Below are 19,388 nucleotides of genomic sequence, written 5' to 3'. Positions count from 1 at the left end.
CCCCGTGCACCCACCAGCAGGCGCCCCACAGGCCGCTGCGGACTCCACCTCCGGCCCCTCCCCTCCCTGGAGGCCTGGGCCGGGTTGGGAACCGGCGGGACCCCAGTTACTTGGCTGACCCTCCTGGCAGCCAGCCCCTGCCTCTGGGCCGCCCCGAAGGTCACCTTTGTTTACAGAACACCTCTGGGGAGTTATCAGGACTATTCCAAGGTGTGAGCCACAAACCAAGCACAAAAACCCAGCAGGAAGAACTCTTACTTCGGTGGGCTTCACGGGTGTTTGCTGCAAAGGACGGGACGGCTCCAGGGCATTATCCGGACCCGCCCTGTGCCCCAGGCCCCCGGCTAACTGCCTGGGAGCAAGAGCTCCTGGGTGCCCACAGAGATGGGACCCTGGGGCACGGAAAGGTCACCGAGTACACTACCGGCCAGCCCCCCCCCCCCCCCCCACGGCAGACTCCCCACCCTCCACCACCCTGTCCGGGCGCGGGGGGCGGGGGAGGTGCAGGAGAGGCCCGCGGAGAAGGGCTGGCTGTGGGTGACGTGCCGCCACACGGGGGCCCAGCAGTCCGGAGTCTTACTACAAGAGAGGGGAGTGTGTGTGTGTGCGCGCGTGCGCACAAGTCGCGCAGGCAAGTGGAGCAGCAAGGGCGTGTGGGGACAGGCGTGCGGATCACCGCAGACGGACCGGACCCCTCGGCCGGCACAGAAGATGCACAGAACGGCTTCAAGGTGCGCGGAAACACAACAGAACAGCGACAGGAAGGCACCTGTGCCCTCGGCCACACTCATCCCGAGGACAGCAGACCAATTCTGTGTCAACCCAAAACCCTGAAACACTCTTCCTACAACGGGGGTTTTCTCTGAAGAATAAAGAAGATGACGAGGCCCACATATCCGGCTCCGAGAGCACACGTGCGGGCGCAGTGACCCGGCGGCGCGGAGCGGGGTACCCCAGCAGAGGGAGCGCTGGCAGGCGGCGGGGAGAGGGCCATTGGGTTGGCCTCTGCAAAGATCCCGCTGAGAAGAATACAGTCTACACAAACAAAAACAGAAACGTGGAAGTACCAGAAAAACCAGTATTTAAAAACCTAATAATAGGCTTAGAGCATTAAGGGGGACGATGGCATAAAATCTAAAGGAAATGAAAACACCAAAACAAAAAACCTCAGTATAATAACAACACCCAAAATCCCTGCCCTGCCAAAAAACGTTTAAAAAACAGGCAAAAGACAAAGACAAACCAAAACAACATTCACCACTCTCGCCCAGAGGGCTGACTTACTATATAAAAAGGCCCAGGTCACTACTGAAGAGATCAGCAAACCCAAAACACAAACGGGGAAAGAACATAAACCATGAATTCACTGAAACCCCCAAGCTCTTCAACAAGAAAGCAGCTACTCACCGCCTCCCCCCAGACAAATGGGGGCCCAACGCCCACGCCCCCGGGAGCCGAGCCGCTGGGGGTGCAGCAGCGGCCTCGGGCAAGCAGCGGTGTGACCCACAGGACCCGTGGCCGCACCGGGCGGCGGGGCCCACAGAGGCGCTCCCACAAGGAGGAAGGACAGCAAGCTCGGGGAGTCCTTGTTCTCAGCTGGAGATGCCCGGAAAGACCCAGGGGCTGTCCATGCCATGGGTGCTCGCAGCTGGGCCCCCAGACCGACGGCTACACGCTCGGGGCCCACAGCGCCGGATGCCAGGTCTCCGTCTCTCTCCCAGTCACACCCTGATTACCAAGGACCCATCAAATGGGGCACTGCCACTTGCCTCTGGGGGGCTGCAGGCACCTGGGGGGCCGACTCCTGAAAGGGAAACTCAGCACCTGCCCATGTCATGGCACCGCCCCACCCAATCAGCAGGCGGACGGACTCACAGACAGGGCCCACGACATCTGCCAGAGAAGAAAACGTCTGCCATGGCCCGTCACCTGCCACCACTTACAGGAGCAGCCAATGCTCGTTCACGAGAAAACAAAAGTACATCCCGCTGCTCTGGGAACTGGGGCGTCACGGTGGCCGGTTTGCTCAGAGACTAACGCTCAGTTCTGCCCAGGCCCTGGCCCAGACCCACCTAAAATCTGAGGACAGAGGAGGAAGCAAGCTCTGCGGACAAAGACACTCAATAAAGGCCTCCGTTCCCAGCCGAAGGCCTGCGTCCCCAGCCAGCAGGGAGAGCACAAGGGCAGCGGGCCGAGGAGGGGCGCGCCATCCTCAGCTGGAGCCACAGTCCTTCCCCACCGCCCGCCGGGCACTCCCGTGGCCCTGGGTGCCAGCCACGCGGTCACGCTCTGCCTCGTGTCCCCCATCCCCGGGGCCCATCACAAATGCTGTCTGAGCAGCTGCCGGCCCGTTGAAGGCTCCTTTCCAGGCGGCCCTGCTGGTGCCAGGACTGGGGTTTCTGGAGGTTGCCCGCCACGCTAACTGGGAAGAGGGACAGCAGGGCAGGAATGAGGAGGTACACGCCGAGCGCCTCTTCTGCTGGTCAGGTCCCTGCAGACACCCCACATGTGCCTCCGGGGGACTCCCCTGGGAGAGACTGGGTGGCTGCACCTGTCTGTGTGACACAGCGGCAAGTCTAGACGGTTCTGCCCTGCCCAGCGCCCAGCCCACAGTCTCAGTGAGAGCCACAAGTTCCAGGATTCGGACAACACAACTTAGAACAAGTTAAACGCTCAAAACAAGCACCATGTAAAGTTCAGGTTCAGAGTTACCAGACCAAACGCCACCTACGCAGACACGGTCCTCCCCCACGGCTCAAGGCCGGGACGCTGAGGCCTCCCTGCAAAATACTGCAAGCCCTCGGCTAGCTGCTCCTTGCAAAGCACGTACAAGACGTAGTGGCAAGTTCCCTCAGCCTCAAAGCAGAAGCACGTGGGCACGGACGGCGAACAGCGGACCTGGACGTGCCAGTGGTGGAGCCACCTGCCGGCCAGGCTCACCCTCCCTGGGTCGGGGGAAAAGCACCCAGAAGTGCCCACTGCACACTCACACCTGTTTCTCAGTGTGCTTGTTACAGTCGCACGCACAAGTCAAGGGCAGGAAGCTGGAGCGCCAGCAGAGGCTGAGCCCGCCAACCTGACAGCAGGGCGAGTGGGGGGAGCCCACAGCCCGCCCTCCACGGCTTCGTTCCAGTCTCCCAGGGCCCGGTGGCCGCGTGCACTGTGGGCACCTTCCGCCCGGGGGAGGTTCAGGGGAGGTGAGGGCGGCTTGGTGGGCTCCCCTGGCAACGCCAGGCCCCGATTTCTAGGAGGGATTTGAGGACAGAGGCGGCCCCGCACCAGGCTGAGTGTCTCGCCCAGGGGCATCAAGACATCCCCTTGGGGGGGCTCCCCAGCACAGCAGTGGCCCAGCCAGCCGGCCCAGCGTGGCCCCGCAGCAGCAGCATCACTGAAGAACGTGCTAGAACCGCATCTCTGGGGTCCAGTGGCCTCGCTCTGGCAGGGGTCGGGGTGATGCTGGCGCGCACTAGGTGGGCAAGCACGGGCCTGCGACGCAGCTCCCGGCCGCCATGCACCAGCCACACCGGCTGAGAACAAGCAGACCATGACGGCCGGCGGCATCCGCGCATGCCTGCGGCCTGAGACCCAAACAACCAAGCAGCGGCAAGAGAGGCACTTGGGGTGGGGGTGCCACATCCTCTCTGCGCGCAGCTCAGGGTACTTACTGATCAGCCCCACAGCAGCAGGGCGGCAGCAGACACAGAGACTTCAGGACAGCAGAGACAGCTCCCAGAAGCCAGAGGAGGAGGCACGGGAAACCCTGCTGCCGTTCAGCGGAGGCCGGCAGCACCCAGAGCCGAGGGACGCTGCGAGGACAGCGGCGCCGCGGCCCCGCGCAGAGCGCCCCCAGCAGGGCCCAGGCGCTGCCCACCCTGCTGCTCAGAGAGCCCCGCGCACGGGCAGCGCCCACCCACTCCCAGAGCAGAGGAAGGAGGACGGAGCACGGGTGGCGCCGGGGGAGCGCGGGTGGCGCCGGGGGACCGGGCTCCGAGCCCCATCTGCCAGACGCACGCTCGCACCTGCCTCCCACCAGCCCCGGACTCACACTGCTGCCGGCATCAGCCCAGCCGCTGCCCAGCAGGAGCCGGCGGGCCGTCCCTGAGGACGGCCACGGGGCGGGTGCAGAGAGCCTCGAGGAGCCCAGGCAAAGCTGCGGAACATCCCAGGCACCGACAATCTCGGGGGAGGCTCAGGCCGCGGGCACTGTTCAAACCCAGTGCTGTGCGGGGATCCAAGGATGGGGCGCGGCGACCACACAGCCAGAGGACAGGGGCCCGAAGCCCCCTGCTGTCCCAGTCCGGGGCCAGGGCCTGCCCTGAGCCACTGCTCTCGGGCCCCCGGGACCCCACACAAGGCAGGAAAACTCCCGGCTCCGGCAACGGCCGCCAGGGAAGCTCCGCGTAGGCGCCAACCAGCTCCCTGCAAGGTGACCCGACACACGTAGGCGACAGGCACACGTGCTCCGAAGGCTCCTCGGCCCTCGGCGGACAAAGACACAGGACACAGGTTCCCCACGACCCGTCCCCCCAACACACAGCCCATGCCTGTCTGTCATCCAGCCCAGCCACTGTGCCACAAAACACAGCCGACCTGCCGGGGCCGGTGAGACAGCCGAGCCCCGGGACAAGCCGCCCCTGCTCCTGGACCGAGCAAGGACACACCAGCTGGACGGCCATGCAGCTGGTCACAGAAGACCTACGGCAGGAGCCCCGGGAGCCCCCCACCTCCCCGGAGGCCTGATGGACCGGCCAGACTGCCAGCCAGAAGGGCCCGGGCCCGGCTGCATCAGAGAGTGGCCGCCGGGCGGCCAGGTAAGCGGCAGACGCGGGCTTCGGTGATGGGAGCGGGAGCCCGCCCGGCGCGCGTTACCTTTCGACTGGATCTTCTCGCAGTTGGGGGAGATGATGACGCACTTGAGCTTCCTGAGCCTCAGATGCTTGAGCACCTCCCGCAGCCCCAGCACCAGCCGGCGTTTGGTCTTCGCCTTGACCGGGTCCTTCTGGTACGTGCGGTCTTGGAAGCGCACCAGCTCCCTCAGCAGCTCCGAGACGCAGGCGTCCACCTCCTTGCTCAGCATCTGGCTGCAGTAACTGAGGGAGGCGCCCACTGGCGGCGGCCCTGTCGGGGGTCCCCGCGGGGAGCGGCCCGCGCCGACCCGGCCTCCTGGCCGGCGGACCGCACGTCCTCCCCGCTCCCAACTACGAGGGGCAAAGCCTCCTTCTGCCCGGCCTGGGCCCTGGGGCGGCACCAGCCACAGACAGCCACAGCCGGAGCCGGAGAGCGGCGGCATGGGAGCAGGTGGCACTCCCTCCGACGTCCCCAGAGACGCCAGACCGCGAAAGGGAGACATCACCTCTCCACCTGGCCCGCTGTGACAGCACGTGAGGACGACAAGGACCTCGCAGAAGCAGAGGGTTCTGACGAGGAGAGCCAGGATCCAGCCTGGTGCCCTGAGGACGACGGGGCGCAACAGCCCCACACTCCATAACAAAGTGAGCCCAGCCCACCCCGGGGCCCGCAGTCACTCACTCCCGGAACCTCCTGCTGTGGATCTTGGGGCAACCTGCGCTGCTGGGGACCAGGTGGCAGCCCTCCACCTCCTTCTGGAGCTCAGCTCTCGGCAGCCCTTCCGACTCGCCCTCCAGCGCAGGCGCAGAGGACGACACGTCGGACCCCTCTGCAACGTCACAGAGAAGCCAGTCAGCACACAGCCCGGGCCACGCTAGGCGCACGGGCCGAGGGCGGGGAAGGCCCGAGCACATCTCACAGGGTGGCATCTCTGGGACAGCCCCTCCCCGCAGAAGGACAAAGGTGACAAGTGCTCCAGCCACGCACCGATGCTCTGCGGGCTGTTCTGAAGGCACAGCTCGGGCAGCGGCGTACTGACACATGCCCCCTGCGACCCCATGACCCTCACGCTGCTGGGCAGGCAGCTACATGGTTCGTGCTTTTCATTCTCACGGGGAGCATCCGATGCCACACAGCACACCCTCGGCCTCGCCCCTGTCCTTCGGCCCGCCCCCCAAGAGGCGCAGGGGCCAGGAGCGCTGCCGGCCCACAGAACACCGTCTGACCAGCCAGCACCCCGACAGCTGCCGTCCTGAGCTGGCACGGTGCACGGCCGCCGGAACAGCGGTACCTGAGGGGACAGCCTGCTCCGGGGCCCCGTCATCACCACCGCTCTCGCCATCCAGCGCGGTGTCACTGGCAGGAGCAGGACTCCCGGTGTTTTCTTGGAGACGCTGCTGCTTTCTCTCCTGCCGTTCTTTCAAAATGATCTTTAAGATGAAACAAGCAATTAAAACACCTAAGTCCTTGTCCTTACGAATAAACCCTTCTACTAAACAGGCCACCCCACCTCAGCAGGTGGGCACGGTACCTTCCTGCACCCTCATGGCAGCGACATGCCCTCCGTCCCCAGGGGCCAGGCCCACGCCCCCCAGATGTGCAGAGGCGGGCACGCAGGACCCAGGCCAGACAGCGCCGCCGCGCCAGCCCCAACAGAACCCATATTCCAGAATCTGCACACCAGCCAGATCACCCCAGGGAGGGTGCGGGCAGTAGCCCCCGTTCCTGGTTCTCTGCCCACAACACCTGCCGAGCATTACAAGCAAAGGAGCCCGTCTCCAGGAGCGGAGGCGCTCTGCTGCGTGCCCTCTGCCGCCCCATGCACGGAGGGGGTCGTTGCCAGAGAACCACACACACGCCGAGAGCGCACGCTCCGGCAGGACGAACATCAGGTCTGCAAATGCTACAGCGGTTAGACGTGACACAGACCGGCAGAGCGGCGTCTCCGAGCTCTAGACGTGACACAGACCAGCAGAGCGTCTCCGAGCTCCGGCCTCCCCCGCGTACCTTCTTCAGCGAGGTTGGCTTCTTGGCCTTGGGGCCCTCTCTCTGCTTCCCCTTCTTCATCAGCGGGCCGCTGGAGTCCAGGGGGTTGTGCGGCGTCCTCACCTGGCTCAGGCGGCCCTTCTTCCCTGACGCGCTGTCTCTGGAGAGGACCGGCACTGCCCCGACTGCAACATGGGGGGACACGGGGCATCAGGCGCACCAGGGCACCCCGAGCTGCCCAGCCCATGACTTCCCTCATCCCCCTCGGACTGACCGTTACACAGTCTGCTCGCTGACAACCCCATGAAGTTCAGACCTTCCAGCAGAGATCCCAAAACGCCATCACTTAGCTAGACACAACCAGGGTCCCTCCCCATGATCCAGCCTCCATGTGGCTCAGCAAAGCGGGAGGTGGGGGACCCCCACCCTCTGCAAGTGAGTTATTTCCAGGCAGCGCACACCTACGACAGCCCTTGTGACGGGGTCCGGTCCCTCCCCCCCATTTTCGACACCGTCTCTCAGGGGGAGGCTACTGGTTTCCAAACTTGCATGGTCTCTCTCACTAGCCCGTAGGATTCTCTGCGTCTCCAGGTGGAAAGACACTGGCCTAGCTCCGGTCCCCCGCCACGGGGACGAGCCTTCGCTGTCGCGGGATCACAGTCGCGGCCCAGCACTTCCCTCTGGCGCTGCTTCCTGCCTTCTTCCCGCCCCAGGGAAACAGTCTGTCTCGCTGCCTCCTCTCCCTGCCCTCTCGTTAGGACAATTTCCCAACGCACGCCCAAGGAAAGAGAACGTCCGACAGGCCCCATGTCCCCACCACCCGGCTTGCATGACACCGGTGCTCTCCCGCTAGCTGACCAGCCCTCACGGGCTCTGACCGACGCTGAGCTCTGGGTGTTTTCGCAGCTGGGCGTGCGGGGCCGCTTCCAGCCACAGCCCCGCACGGCGGCCCGCATGGTGGGACCTGTGCACCCAGGGGATCCGTGTGAGCGGACGTGGGATGAGCTCGTCTTGAGGAAGCAGCCCATGCAGACCCTGCTCCCACCTGCTCGCTCCGTCCCCGATGCCACCTCCCAGGGCCAGACCTCAGCTGGGCACCTGGGACTCCTGCTGCCTGGGCCCCGCCCAGCTGCCCCAGGCCAGGCGACTCTCCACACCGCATCAGCGGTGCGACCGGGGCCCTGGCACACGCACAGGGAGATCGGGCCGCTCCGTCCCGAAAAGCAGCTGCCGTGCGGGATGAGACACTCGCCGATCATGGCAGCCCTCCAGAAAGTGACCACGGGCTTCCAACGAACTGCGGACCGCAGCCAGTGCGCCCACCCAAGCCCGGCCGTCCTCTCCAGGCTGCGCCTGCCCTCTCCCTGCTCATGGCTGCCTGGAGCACGGCGGACACGCCGCCATAACCTGCAGCTCTCGCCTTCCACCAGAAGGGCTGCAGGATGGCGCGCATGCCCTTCAGAGAGGGGATCTGGCAACGGGCCAGCCCCAGCCATAGCCCTCTGTGGGCCCAGGGCCAGGGGACCTCCGCCCCACATCCCTGCAGAGACTGGGCCCGGGTGCAAGTGCAGGCGTCCACGAGGCCCGGGACGTGGACCAGCGCAGGCCCCGGCACGGCCCGCGGGCCAGGGCACCCCAAGCCCACACACGCCTGTGCGCAGACAGCAGAGGCGCCAACCGCGCCCGGGAGCCGCCAAGAGCCAGAGCAAGCAGCCTGGGCGCAGAGCCGCCGGCAGGTGCGGGACAGCCTGCAGAGCCAGGCCAAGGCCATCACCGAGGGAAACCATCACCGTCGCTACTCTCAGGGAGAAAACACCACCCCGAAACGAGAGCTGCTACGATGTATTAATTGAAATACGGCGTATTCAACGACAAATTCCGAGCCTTTCAAAGAAACTAGGAGACGTGACCCACACTCAGGGTACAGAAGTTCAGAGAAACCGCGTCGGCGGTACGGGCTGGGGGCACGGCTGCCACGACTCCGGGGCAGCCTGAGGACACAACCCAAGCCCGGGGGGCCCGGGCAGCTGCAGCTCCAAACAGAAACCGATGAAGCCGGAAAAAAAATACAAATACTCGGTTCCAAGAAAACACTTAAAGAGACGAAGAAAAGTGAACTGAGCCCAGGAGACCAGCAGGGCGTCAGCGAGCAGACCACACGGGAAAGGGGGCAGCCTGGACACAGGGAACCAAAAAGTCTTCAGAAGAAATAAAGGCCCCGGGGGCGTATCTAAAAAGGGGGGAGGGGGCGTGTCTGGGTGGGTTAAAGCCTCTGCCTTCGGCTCAGGTCATGATCCCAGGGTCCTGGGATCGAGCCCCGCATCAGGCTCTCTGCTCAGCAGGGAGCCTGCTTCCTCCTCTCTCTCTGCTTGCTTCTCTGCCTCCTTGTGATCTCTGCCTGTCAAATAAATAAATAAAATCTTAAAAAAAAAAAAAATGATGCCAAATCTTACTTCTGGGAACAAGAGCCAAGGGGGAGGCTCCCAGGCTCACCTCATCCCACGGTTACACTAACAGAACACTGACATGACTGTAAACAGGCCAGAAAAGGACCCAAAGTCGGGCAGAACAGACTCTCCAGAGCTCAAGGTAGAGAACAGGCACACCCAAGAGGGACAGAAAGGGCGAGCATGGTCTGGAGCCTGCCAAACCCGAAGGCCGTCTGCAGGAGGGAGAAGCGCACCCGGTGCGGGGGGGGGGGGGGAGCGCAGACCCCACACCAGGCCCCCGGGGCCCACACTGGGAAGACAAGCCCCCATGACACTGGGCTTTGAAAACCAGACTGGACGAACCTTGCGGGCGGGTTCTTACAACCAGTGGGGCTGAGCACCTAAAACTCCAAACCCGCGGCTCTGCCCTGGGGAGCTGGAGGGGGACCAGGAACGGCACGGCAGGCTCACCGAGTCACGGCGAAGCGGCCGCAGGCTGGAGGAGGCCCAGCGCATACAGGCGGGACGGCTGCCTGCGAACCTCAGAGCCTGGGCCGGGAGGGCGGGGATCCCCGGGAGACGCCTCCGAGAACGACGAGCCGGCAGGTGCCATCTCCCTCCCGCACACCCCCAGCCCAGACACGCAGAAACCCGCAGGAGCAGCGCAGCGCTAAGAGCATGCACCCGCCACCACCAGCCCAGCCTCTGCAGGGTTTTCCGGAGGGTTTTCGGGGCAGTTACAACGCCCTTCCCACAGGGGCCCAGCCCACACCGGGCACCTCACTCCCGCACACCTCCTGCGGCCCCGTCCCCTCCAGCATGGCCCGGTCCCCCAGGAGCTGTCCCTGGGCACTGCGGGTCCCTGCTGGCAGTGGACCAGCACGCACCTTGCTGGCTCCTGGAACCCCGTCCCTGCATTCTCCTGCGAATCTAAGCCCTCCAATACGCCTTAGGCCCGAGCCCATCCCAAGTGGTGCCAGCAGCCCCGAGAGAGAGGCCTGCACCTCTCCACGGTGACTCCTGCCCCCAGGAGAGGGGAAGATAACCACACACACCAGTCTGCCTGCGGCCCCAGCAGCGGGCTGGCGTCAGACATCTGGTGAGACTGCAGGGCCCGCCCAATGACAAAAGCTTCTCCGGTGGGGTCCGGTGACAGTGCAGTTCCGACAAACAGCTGGTCCGACTCAAGTTAGGCTAAGGTGGCCCCAGCCTGGCCGGCTACCAGCCCCCGGGCCAAACCCTGCCCTCACCAGGCAGAGTGCGGCTCTGCAGAGGAGCGGACTAAGGAGGAAGGGGCCGGGCCACAGCAGCAGGGCACACGCACCACACAGGCAACAGTCCCTGAAGCGTCAGGCCCTGGGCAGCAGAGGACACTGCACCGCTGGACACGACCGGAGCCCCTCTTCCTGGGGCCACGGCTCTCCAGAGCGGGAGACACGGCTGACTTTCCCAAAGCAGGGAGGCAGACGCACAGAGTTCGACGAAAGCAGAGTACAGAAGAGCACGTGCACATCGGAGACCGGGGAACAACCCCAGCGAGATACGCGGCCTAAGACTCGGCCTAAGAAACCCGCCCGGCGGACAGTGTCACGTACGGGTCGCCGACACACTTGCCGCTGGAGAGAAGAGCGGAGGACGCCTCACTCGTGTCAGTGAGACCCCGACGAGAGACAGAAAACACAAAACCACCGGAGACGAAGAACTCAGTGACTGGAACTAGAAATACGCTACGCGCGCTGGACGGTCAACCAGACGAGACGCGAGCGCGGCCCACGGCCCGGACGCCAGGGACGGGAGACAAGCTCGCTGAGCAGCAGAGAGGAGGAGGGAGAAAAGCCGAGAACGCATCCCGGAAACTCACCGTCGGCACCAAGAGCAGTACCATCTGCATGTATTACAGGCTCTCAGAAGGCGCAGAGAGAGAAAATGGGGCAGAAAATGTATCTGGAGAAAGAAAGCTTCCCAAATCTGAGGAAGGAAACAGAAATCCAGAGGCCGGAGGTACAGCGTCCCCTGCAAAATAAACCAAAAGAGGCCCACCCCAAAATACTTAGAATTAACATGGCAGAAAATACTGATAAAGGGAGAATTTTAAAACCAGTAGGAAAAGAGCGCCTGGGTGGCTCAGTCAGGTAAGCATCCAACTCTTGATTTCGGCTCCCCGTGATCTCGGGGTCGCGGGACGGAGCCCCACACCAGGCTCTATGCAGGGCGTGCAGCCTGCTTACAATTCCCCCTCTCCCGCCCTCTGCTGCCTCCCCCCCCCCCCCCCCCCCCCCCCCCCAAAAAAAAAAAAAAAGGCACCCACGAGAGACAGTCATCCAGGGGAGTCCCCCTAAGGCTGCAAGCAGGTCTTCCAGCAGACGCTTCACAGCAGCGTGATGGGGTCACGGTGCTGAAAGGAAAAAATGTGCCAGAGAAAACTCCATCCAGCCAGGCTGTCATTCAGAGTAGGAGGACAGAGAAACAGCTTCCCAAACAAAAGTTATAGGAATTCATGAGCACTAAACCAGCCCTACCAGAAACACCGAAGGGGTATCTCTGGAAGACCATAAGCAGGAGTGAGAAATGTTAGAAGCACAAAAGCAGTCAAATGAAGTCTATCTCTAAAAATCAGTCCAGGGATTCACAAAACGAAGATGTAAAGTAGGACACCGTGTCCCTACAACGCAGCGGGGAGCAGTAAAATGCGGTGCTTTTGGAACGGGTGAGACGTAGGCGACCGTCAACATCCCACACAGCCGGCTTGGTGCGTGAGACGTGAGACGCCAACCAAGCGTCACACAAATCACAAAACAGATATTCCAAAATAAAGAGAAAGGGTTCCCCGCAGATCATTCAAGGTGGCCAGCAAACCGCGAGAAGAGAAAGAACAGGGAAGACCTGCAGAAACCATCGTGAAACAAGTAACAAAGTGGCCGTAAGTGCGTCCTCCTCCATGACCTAAGGGACTAAGGGCTCCGAAGAGAAGACACAGGTGACAGCGGATATGGAAGTCAACACCGTCCACACGCCGGCCTCCCGGAGACTCACTTCAGACCGAAAGGCGCACGCGGACTGAGAGTGCAGGGACGGAAGAGAATTTCTGTGCAAAAGGAAGTGAAAAGAAAGCTGGGGCAGCGGTGCTGCAGGAGAAAAACCAGACTTCAAGACAGAGACCGGAAAGACAGAAGGACCCTACACCATCACCAAGACGGCAGGCCGGACGCCCGGAGCCTCGGGCCTTCAGCTCAGGTCATGACCCCAGGGTGCTGGAATCAAGCCCCGCATCAGGCTCCCTGCTCAGCAGAAAGTCTGCTTCTCCCTCTGCCTCTCCCCCTGCTGACGTTCTCTCTCTCTACCTCTGACACATAAATAAAATCTTGAAAAAAACAAATTTAAAAAGAGGACAATCCAACAATAAGACATAACAATTGTAAATATCTGTGCCCCCAAAGTAGGAGCGCTGCAACGCGTAACACATTTAATAACAAACAACGTCATCAACAGTAGCGCACCCCGCAGGAGGGGACTTTAACCCTACTGACATCAACGGGTAGGTCAGCCACACAGAAAATCAACAAGGAACCAGTGGCTTTGAATGCCACACAGGACCGGATGCATCTAACAACACATTCCAAACGCTCCCAGAACAGCAGAATGTACAGTCTTTTCAAGTGCACATGGAACATTCTCCAGAACAGATCACATATTAGCCCAAAAGTCTCAGCAAATTCAAGAAGCTTAAAGTCCTACCGTGCATCTTTTCTGACCACAACGCTATGAAACTAGCAATCAACCAGAAGGGAGAATCTGGAAAGACCACAAACACATGGAGATTGATGACATGTTATTAACAATGAACGGGTCAACTTAGAAATCAAAAAGTACATGGAAACAAATGCGAATGAAAACACAACGGTCCAAAATTGGGGGAACGCAGCGAAAATGGTTCTAAGAGGGATGTTTGTAGCAACAGAGGCCTACCTTAGGAAGCAAGAAAAATCTCAAATAAACAACCTAACTTTATATCTAAAGGAACTAAAACCCCAAGCCAGTAGAAGGAAGGAAACCATTTATATCACAGCAGAAATAAATAATAGGGAGACTAACAAAAGCAAAAAAACCACAACAGAACAGATCAATGAAACCAGGAGCTGGTTCTTTGAAAAGATCAAAAAAACCGATAAATTCTTAGCCAGACTCATGGGAAAAAGATGACTGAAATCAGCAAAATGAGAAATGAAAAAGAATCAAAACCACAGAAACACCAAGGACTGTAAGAAAACATTATGAAAAATTGTATGTTAACAAACTGACATAGAGCAGAACTGGGTAGATTCCTACAAACATATAACTTCCCTAAACTGAATCAGAAAGAAATGGAAAATTTGAATAAACCAATTACCCACAACGAAACGGAATCACTCATCAAAAAACTCCGAACAAACAAAAGTCCAGGACCAGATGGCTTCACAGGTGAATTCTACCAAACATTTAAAGAAGAGTTAATACTTACTCTTTTCAAGCTATTCCAAAAAATAAAAGAGGAAGGAAAGCTTCCAAATTCATTCCATGAGGCCAGCATTACCCTGATACCAAAACCAGATAAAGACACAACAATAAAAGAAAACTACAGGCCAGAATCTCTGATGAAGACAGATGCAAAACTCCTCCAAAAGACAAATTGAACCGAGCAATACATGAAAAAAAATCATTCACCACAATCAAGTGGGATTTCTCCTGGGATACAAGCATGGCTCAATATTCACAAATCAACACGACACATACACCAATAAGAGAAAGGATAAAAATCACTCACTCATTTCGACAGATGCAGGAAAAGCACCTGACAAAGTACAATACCCATTGCTGATAAGAACCCTCAACAAAGTAGCTTCGAGGGACTGTATCTCAATGTAATAAAAGCCATATATGACAAACCTGCAGCTAGCCTCACACTCAATGGTGAAAAACGATGGGTTTTCCCCTAAAATCAGGAACAAGACGAGTAGGTTACCGCTTTTATTCAACACAGTAGCCAAAGTCCGAGCCACAGCAGTCAGAAAACAAAAAGAAACAGAAGACTTCCAAGCTGGTAAAGAAGTCAAACCTTCACTACCAGCATATGATACAGTACTACACAGAAAACCCTAGACTCCACCAAAAACTAAAGTTGCAGGATACAAAATCAATATATATAAATCCGCGGCATCTCTAAGTACCAATAATGAAATACCATGAAGAAAAATGAAGACAACAGACCCACTTACAATTACACCAAAACCAATAAAATACCCAGGCATAAACTTAACCAAGAAGGTAAAAGATGTGTGTACTGTGAAAACTGGAACATGCTGACGAAAGAAACTGAGGACAACACAAATGGAAAGCTACTCCGTGTCGGGGCGCCTGGGGGGCTCCATCAGCTGAGCCTCTGTTTTCGGCCCAGGTCCTGATCCCATCATGACCACAGTGTCCTGGGATGGAACCCCACGAGCAGGGAACCTGCTTCTCCCTCTCCCTCTGCCTGCCACTCCCCGCCTGCTTGTGTGTGCACTCTCTGTCAAGTAAATAAAATCCTAAAAAAAAAAAAGATGCTCCATGCTCATGGACAGGGGAGACGAAGACCGTTAAAATGTCCATGTTACCCAAACCATCTGCAGATTTAATGCAATCCCTCTCAAAATACCAATAGCATTTTTCACAGAACGAGAACAAATACTTCTAAAATTTTTATAGAATCACAAAAGACACTAAATAGTCAAAGTAAGCTTAAAAAAGAACAACAAACTGAAGGTATCACAACCCCAGGCTTCAAGTTATACTAAAAAGCTACAGTTACCAAGAGTATGGTCCTGAGGTGCCTGGGTGGCCCAGTCAGGTGTCCAGCCCATGGTTCCAGCTCAGGTCATGATCTGAGGGTCACATGAGTGCACAGCCTGCTTCCGATTCTCTTTCCCTCTCCCTCTCTTTAAAATAAAGAAAGCTTTAAAAAAAATTTAAAAACCAATACAGTACTAGCACACACATACACACATACAAAACAAAACAAAAAAAACAGAAAAACAGATCAATAGAACAGAATAGAAAGCCCAGAAATAAAACCAAAATTATATGGCCAATCAATCTTCAACAAAGGAGGCAAGAATATTCAATGGGGAAAAGCTGGTCTCTTTAACAAATGGGGCAAACTGGACAGCTACACGCATACGAATGAAACAAGTAATTTCTTCCATCACACACAAAAATAAATTCGAAATGGAATAGACCTAAATTTGAGCCCTGAAACCATGAAAAATCCTAGAAGAGAGCACAGGCAGTAATTTCTCTGCCATCAATCACAGCAACATTTTTTTTTGATGTCTCCTGAGACCAGGGAAACAAAAGCAAAATCATGCTACCGGGACGACAGTGAAATACTGAACTTCTGCACAGTTAAATCAACCACCAACAAAACTAAAAATCTACTGAGCAGGCTGAAAATATTTGCAAATGACATTATCAAATAAGGAGTTAGCATCCAAAAATCTATAAAAAGAACTTACACAACTTATACCTAAAAAAACAAATAATCCATTTTAAAATAGGCAGAAGACATGAACAGACATTTCTCTAAAAAAGACACCCAGATGGCCCACAGACACAGGAAAAGATGCTCGACATCACTCATCACCAGGGGAATACAGATCGAATCCACAAGGAGCCCCTCACACCTGAGAATGGCACCAACCGAAAACACAAGAAACGAGTGTTGAATACACTCTGGAGAAAGGGAGCCCTCGTGCACTGGTGGTGGGAATGCACGCTGGTGCCGCTGCCCAGGGAACCAGGACGGAGGCTTCTCAGAAAGTTGAAAATAGAGCTACTCTGTGATCCAATAATTCTACTGCTGGGTAGCTCCTGAAAGAAGACAAAACACTTAATTCAAAAAGATATCTACACCACTATGTTTACTGCAGCATTATTTACAAGAGCCAATACAGAAGCAACCCAAGTGTCCATGGACAGATGAAGAAGGACGTGGCGTTTCATACATACGCTGGGATATGACTTAACCACAGAAAGAACATAAAGGAAATCTTGCCATTTGCAACAAGAGGATGGATCCAGACAGTATAACAATAAGCGAAATAAGGCAAACAAAGACAAATAACGTGATTTCACTCACCTCATGTGAAATTTAAGAGCCAAAGGAAAAGAAAAAACACAAACTCTTAATTATACAAAACCAACGGACGGTTACCAGAGGAGAGCTGGGTAGGGGAACAGGTGAAATGGGCGATGGGGTTTACAAGCACACATATGGATCGTGATGCACCGAGTAAGGCACCGGACTGCTCAATCTCTGCACCGCACACCTGAAACAACTGTTGTGTCGCTCTACGTGAAGGACACTGGAATTGAGGGGGAATAAATTATGCTACATCTACTTTGCCCGTCATCTTTACGTGGAAGAAGATAGCCTGGGGCCAGCGCGTCTGTTTACAACATGGCTCACAGTTCCATGCCCACTGTTGAGACCTATGGCTCAGAAGAAAGATTCCACTCAAAAGAGAACTTCTCATTAACAGTGCAACTTGTCACTCAAGAGCTCTGGGAAGATTAACAAGATTAACACCATTCTCACGCTGGTAACACATCTATTCTGCGGCCCATGGATCAAGAAGTTATCGTGACTTTCGAGTCTTATTTTTAAAGAAATACATTTCATAATGCTGTGGCTACCACAGACAGTGATTGCTCTGATGGGTTAGGGAACAGCGAACCGAAAACATCCTGGAAATGATTCACTATCTGGAAGAGGTCAAACTATCAACATCAACAGGAATTTGGAAGAAGCGGATTCCAGCCCTCGTGGGTGGCTTTGAGGGGTTCAAGACTGCGGTGGAGGAAGTCACTGCAAATGTGGGGGAAACAGCAGGAGAAGCAGGATCAGAAGTGCAGCCTGAAGACGGGACTGAACTGCTAGAATCCCGTGATCAGACTTGAACAGATGAGGACTTGCTTCTTACGGATGAGCAAAGAAAGTGGTTGAGATGGAATCTACACCAGTGAAGATGCCGTGAAGACTGCTGAAGTGACAGCAAAGGATTTAGAATACCACACGAATGTAGCTATAACACAGCAGCAGGGTTGGAGAGGATGGACCCCAGTTTTTCAGGTTTTTGTAAGGTTTTATTTATTTGAGAGAGAGAGAGAGTACAAGCTTGGGGTGGGGGGAGCAGAGGGAGAGAGACAAGCAGGGAGCCCAACTCAGGGCTTGATAACCAGAACCCAGAGCCACAGGAAACGCTTTACCGACTAAGCCCCCCAGGCATCCCGCACTCCAGTTGTGAAAGAAGTTTTGCTGTGGGTACAACGCTACCATACAGCATCACGGGCTACAGAGAAACTGCTCCTGGAAGAAGAGTCCGTCCATGCGGCAAACTCCAGGGTTGTCTTACTTTCGGAAACGGCCACAGCTGCCACCACCCAGATGGGCCGGCAGCCTTAAACAGCAGACAAGACCCTCTACCAGCAAAAAGATTATGGCTCCTGAAAGCTCAGATGATGGTTAGCATTTTTTAGACATTTTTTAAAAATAAGATATGTATATTGTTTTTTAGACACACTACTGTTGCACTTAGTGGACTACAGTTCAGTGTCAACATGACTTTTTTATGCCCTAGGAAACCAAAAATTCACTTGACTTGCTTTACTGTGATATTCACTTTATAGCAGTGGTCTGGAACCACACCCGTGGTATCTCCAAGGAATGCCTGTAGTGAGGGAGAAAAAACTGCCAAGAAGCAATTCTATAACCAGCAAAACTATCCTTCCAAAACTAAATGCAAAATAGAGATGTTCCTAGACAGACAAAGCACGAGAGAACTTACTGCTCAGCGGAACTCCTATATGATTCGAGAGGAAGGACTACTGGAGAAATGCTGAAGAAGTGCCACTGGGCGGTATCTGAGCCTAGAGGGACAGATCCTGAACACTAACAATCGTGAATAAAGCTGGAAAACGTAAAATTCTTTTCTCAGTGCTTGTCTTAGTTTCTTCAAAAGACATGAAAGCATCGAGCAATGCTTATAACACCGTACCTTCTTGTTGATGACGTACACAGGCATGACACAGACGCCAACTACAGCCCAGAGAGAGAGAGGGAGACAAGAATTACACTGGTGTTGGGACGCCTGGGTGGCTCAGTTGGTTGGACGACTGCCTTCTGCTCAGGTCATGATCCTGGAGTCCTGGGATCGAGTCCCGCATCAGGCTCCCAGCTCCACAGGGAGTCTGCTTCTCGCTCTGCCCGTCTCCTCACTCATGCTCTCTCTCCCTGTCTCTCTCTCAAATAAATAAATAAAATCTTAAAAAAAAAAAAGAATTACACTGGTGTAAAGCTTCTCCAATGCAGAAACTCAGACGTATACTGTGATTCCTAGAGCAATCAATCACTTTCCTTATTCATGAGCAGCTGCTTGCTTACCTATTTTTAAGAAAATTATTTTTTTTAAGTAAAGAAAAAATAAGTGAAGGATTCAAAATGGTACTCTAAAAATATTTACTTGGGGCACCCAGGTGGCTCAGTCGGTTAAAAGTCAGACTGTTGATTTCAGCTCAGGTCATGATCTCAGGATCGGGGGATCCAGCCCCAGGCATGAAGCCTGCCTAGGATTCTGTCTCTCTCCCTCTCCGTCTGCCTCTCCCTGCTAAAAATAAACAAATATATAAGTAATATAAATAAATAAAACTATTCACTTAACATAAAAGAAGACAGTTTAAAGAGGAACCAAGAATAAAAAAAAAACAGCAAAACAGCAGATGTAAATCCAACCACAGTAACAATTACATTAAATGTGAATGAAGGAGCCATTCCACTCGAGCAGAGACTGTCAGACTGCGTAAGGAAGAACAGTGTGGCCATCTGCTATCTAAAAGAAACACACTGTAGATTTCAAGGCACCATCTGCTAAGTAACCAGGGCTAGTCCTCCCTGTGCCACTGCTAAAAGCACGACTCTCCTCATCACCATGGCAACCAGGTGGGCAGCCCTGAGTTGGGGTCAAGAACAGACTCAAGCCCAAAGCCCTCTGAGCTGTGTTCTAGCCAGCAAGCTCTGCAAGGAGCTATTCAGCACTGGCTCAGCTAAGAATGAAG

At 55.9% G+C, this 19,388-nt stretch overlaps 1 protein-coding gene across 2 annotated transcripts in view; it reads right to left on the bottom strand.

Annotated features, from left to right (window-relative positions):
- The window catches only part of SECISBP2 (SECIS binding protein 2), a 43,910-nt gene that overhangs the window by 2,374 nt on the left and 22,148 nt on the right, over nt 1–19,388 (bottom strand). For both annotated transcript variants that reach the window (XM_059412095.1, XM_059412096.1), the window contains exons 11-14: nt 6,856–7,019; nt 6,140–6,278; nt 5,530–5,677; nt 4,870–5,090 (exon numbers count right to left, since the gene is read on the bottom strand). In XM_059412095.1, the coding sequence (XP_059268078.1) occupies nt 4,870–5,090; nt 5,530–5,677; nt 6,140–6,278; nt 6,856–7,019 (672 nt within the window). The remainder of the gene's footprint in view (nt 1–4,869; nt 5,091–5,529; nt 5,678–6,139; nt 6,279–6,855; nt 7,020–19,388) is intronic.

The sequence above is a fragment of the Mustela nigripes genome, chromosome 9, assembly GCF_022355385.1.
Source record: "Mustela nigripes isolate SB6536 chromosome 9, MUSNIG.SB6536, whole genome shotgun sequence".
NCBI classification, from domain to species: domain Eukaryota; kingdom Metazoa; phylum Chordata; class Mammalia; order Carnivora; family Mustelidae; genus Mustela; species Mustela nigripes.
Note: the sequence above shows the minus strand (reverse complement) of the source record. Positions and strands in the feature narration are given on the sequence as shown.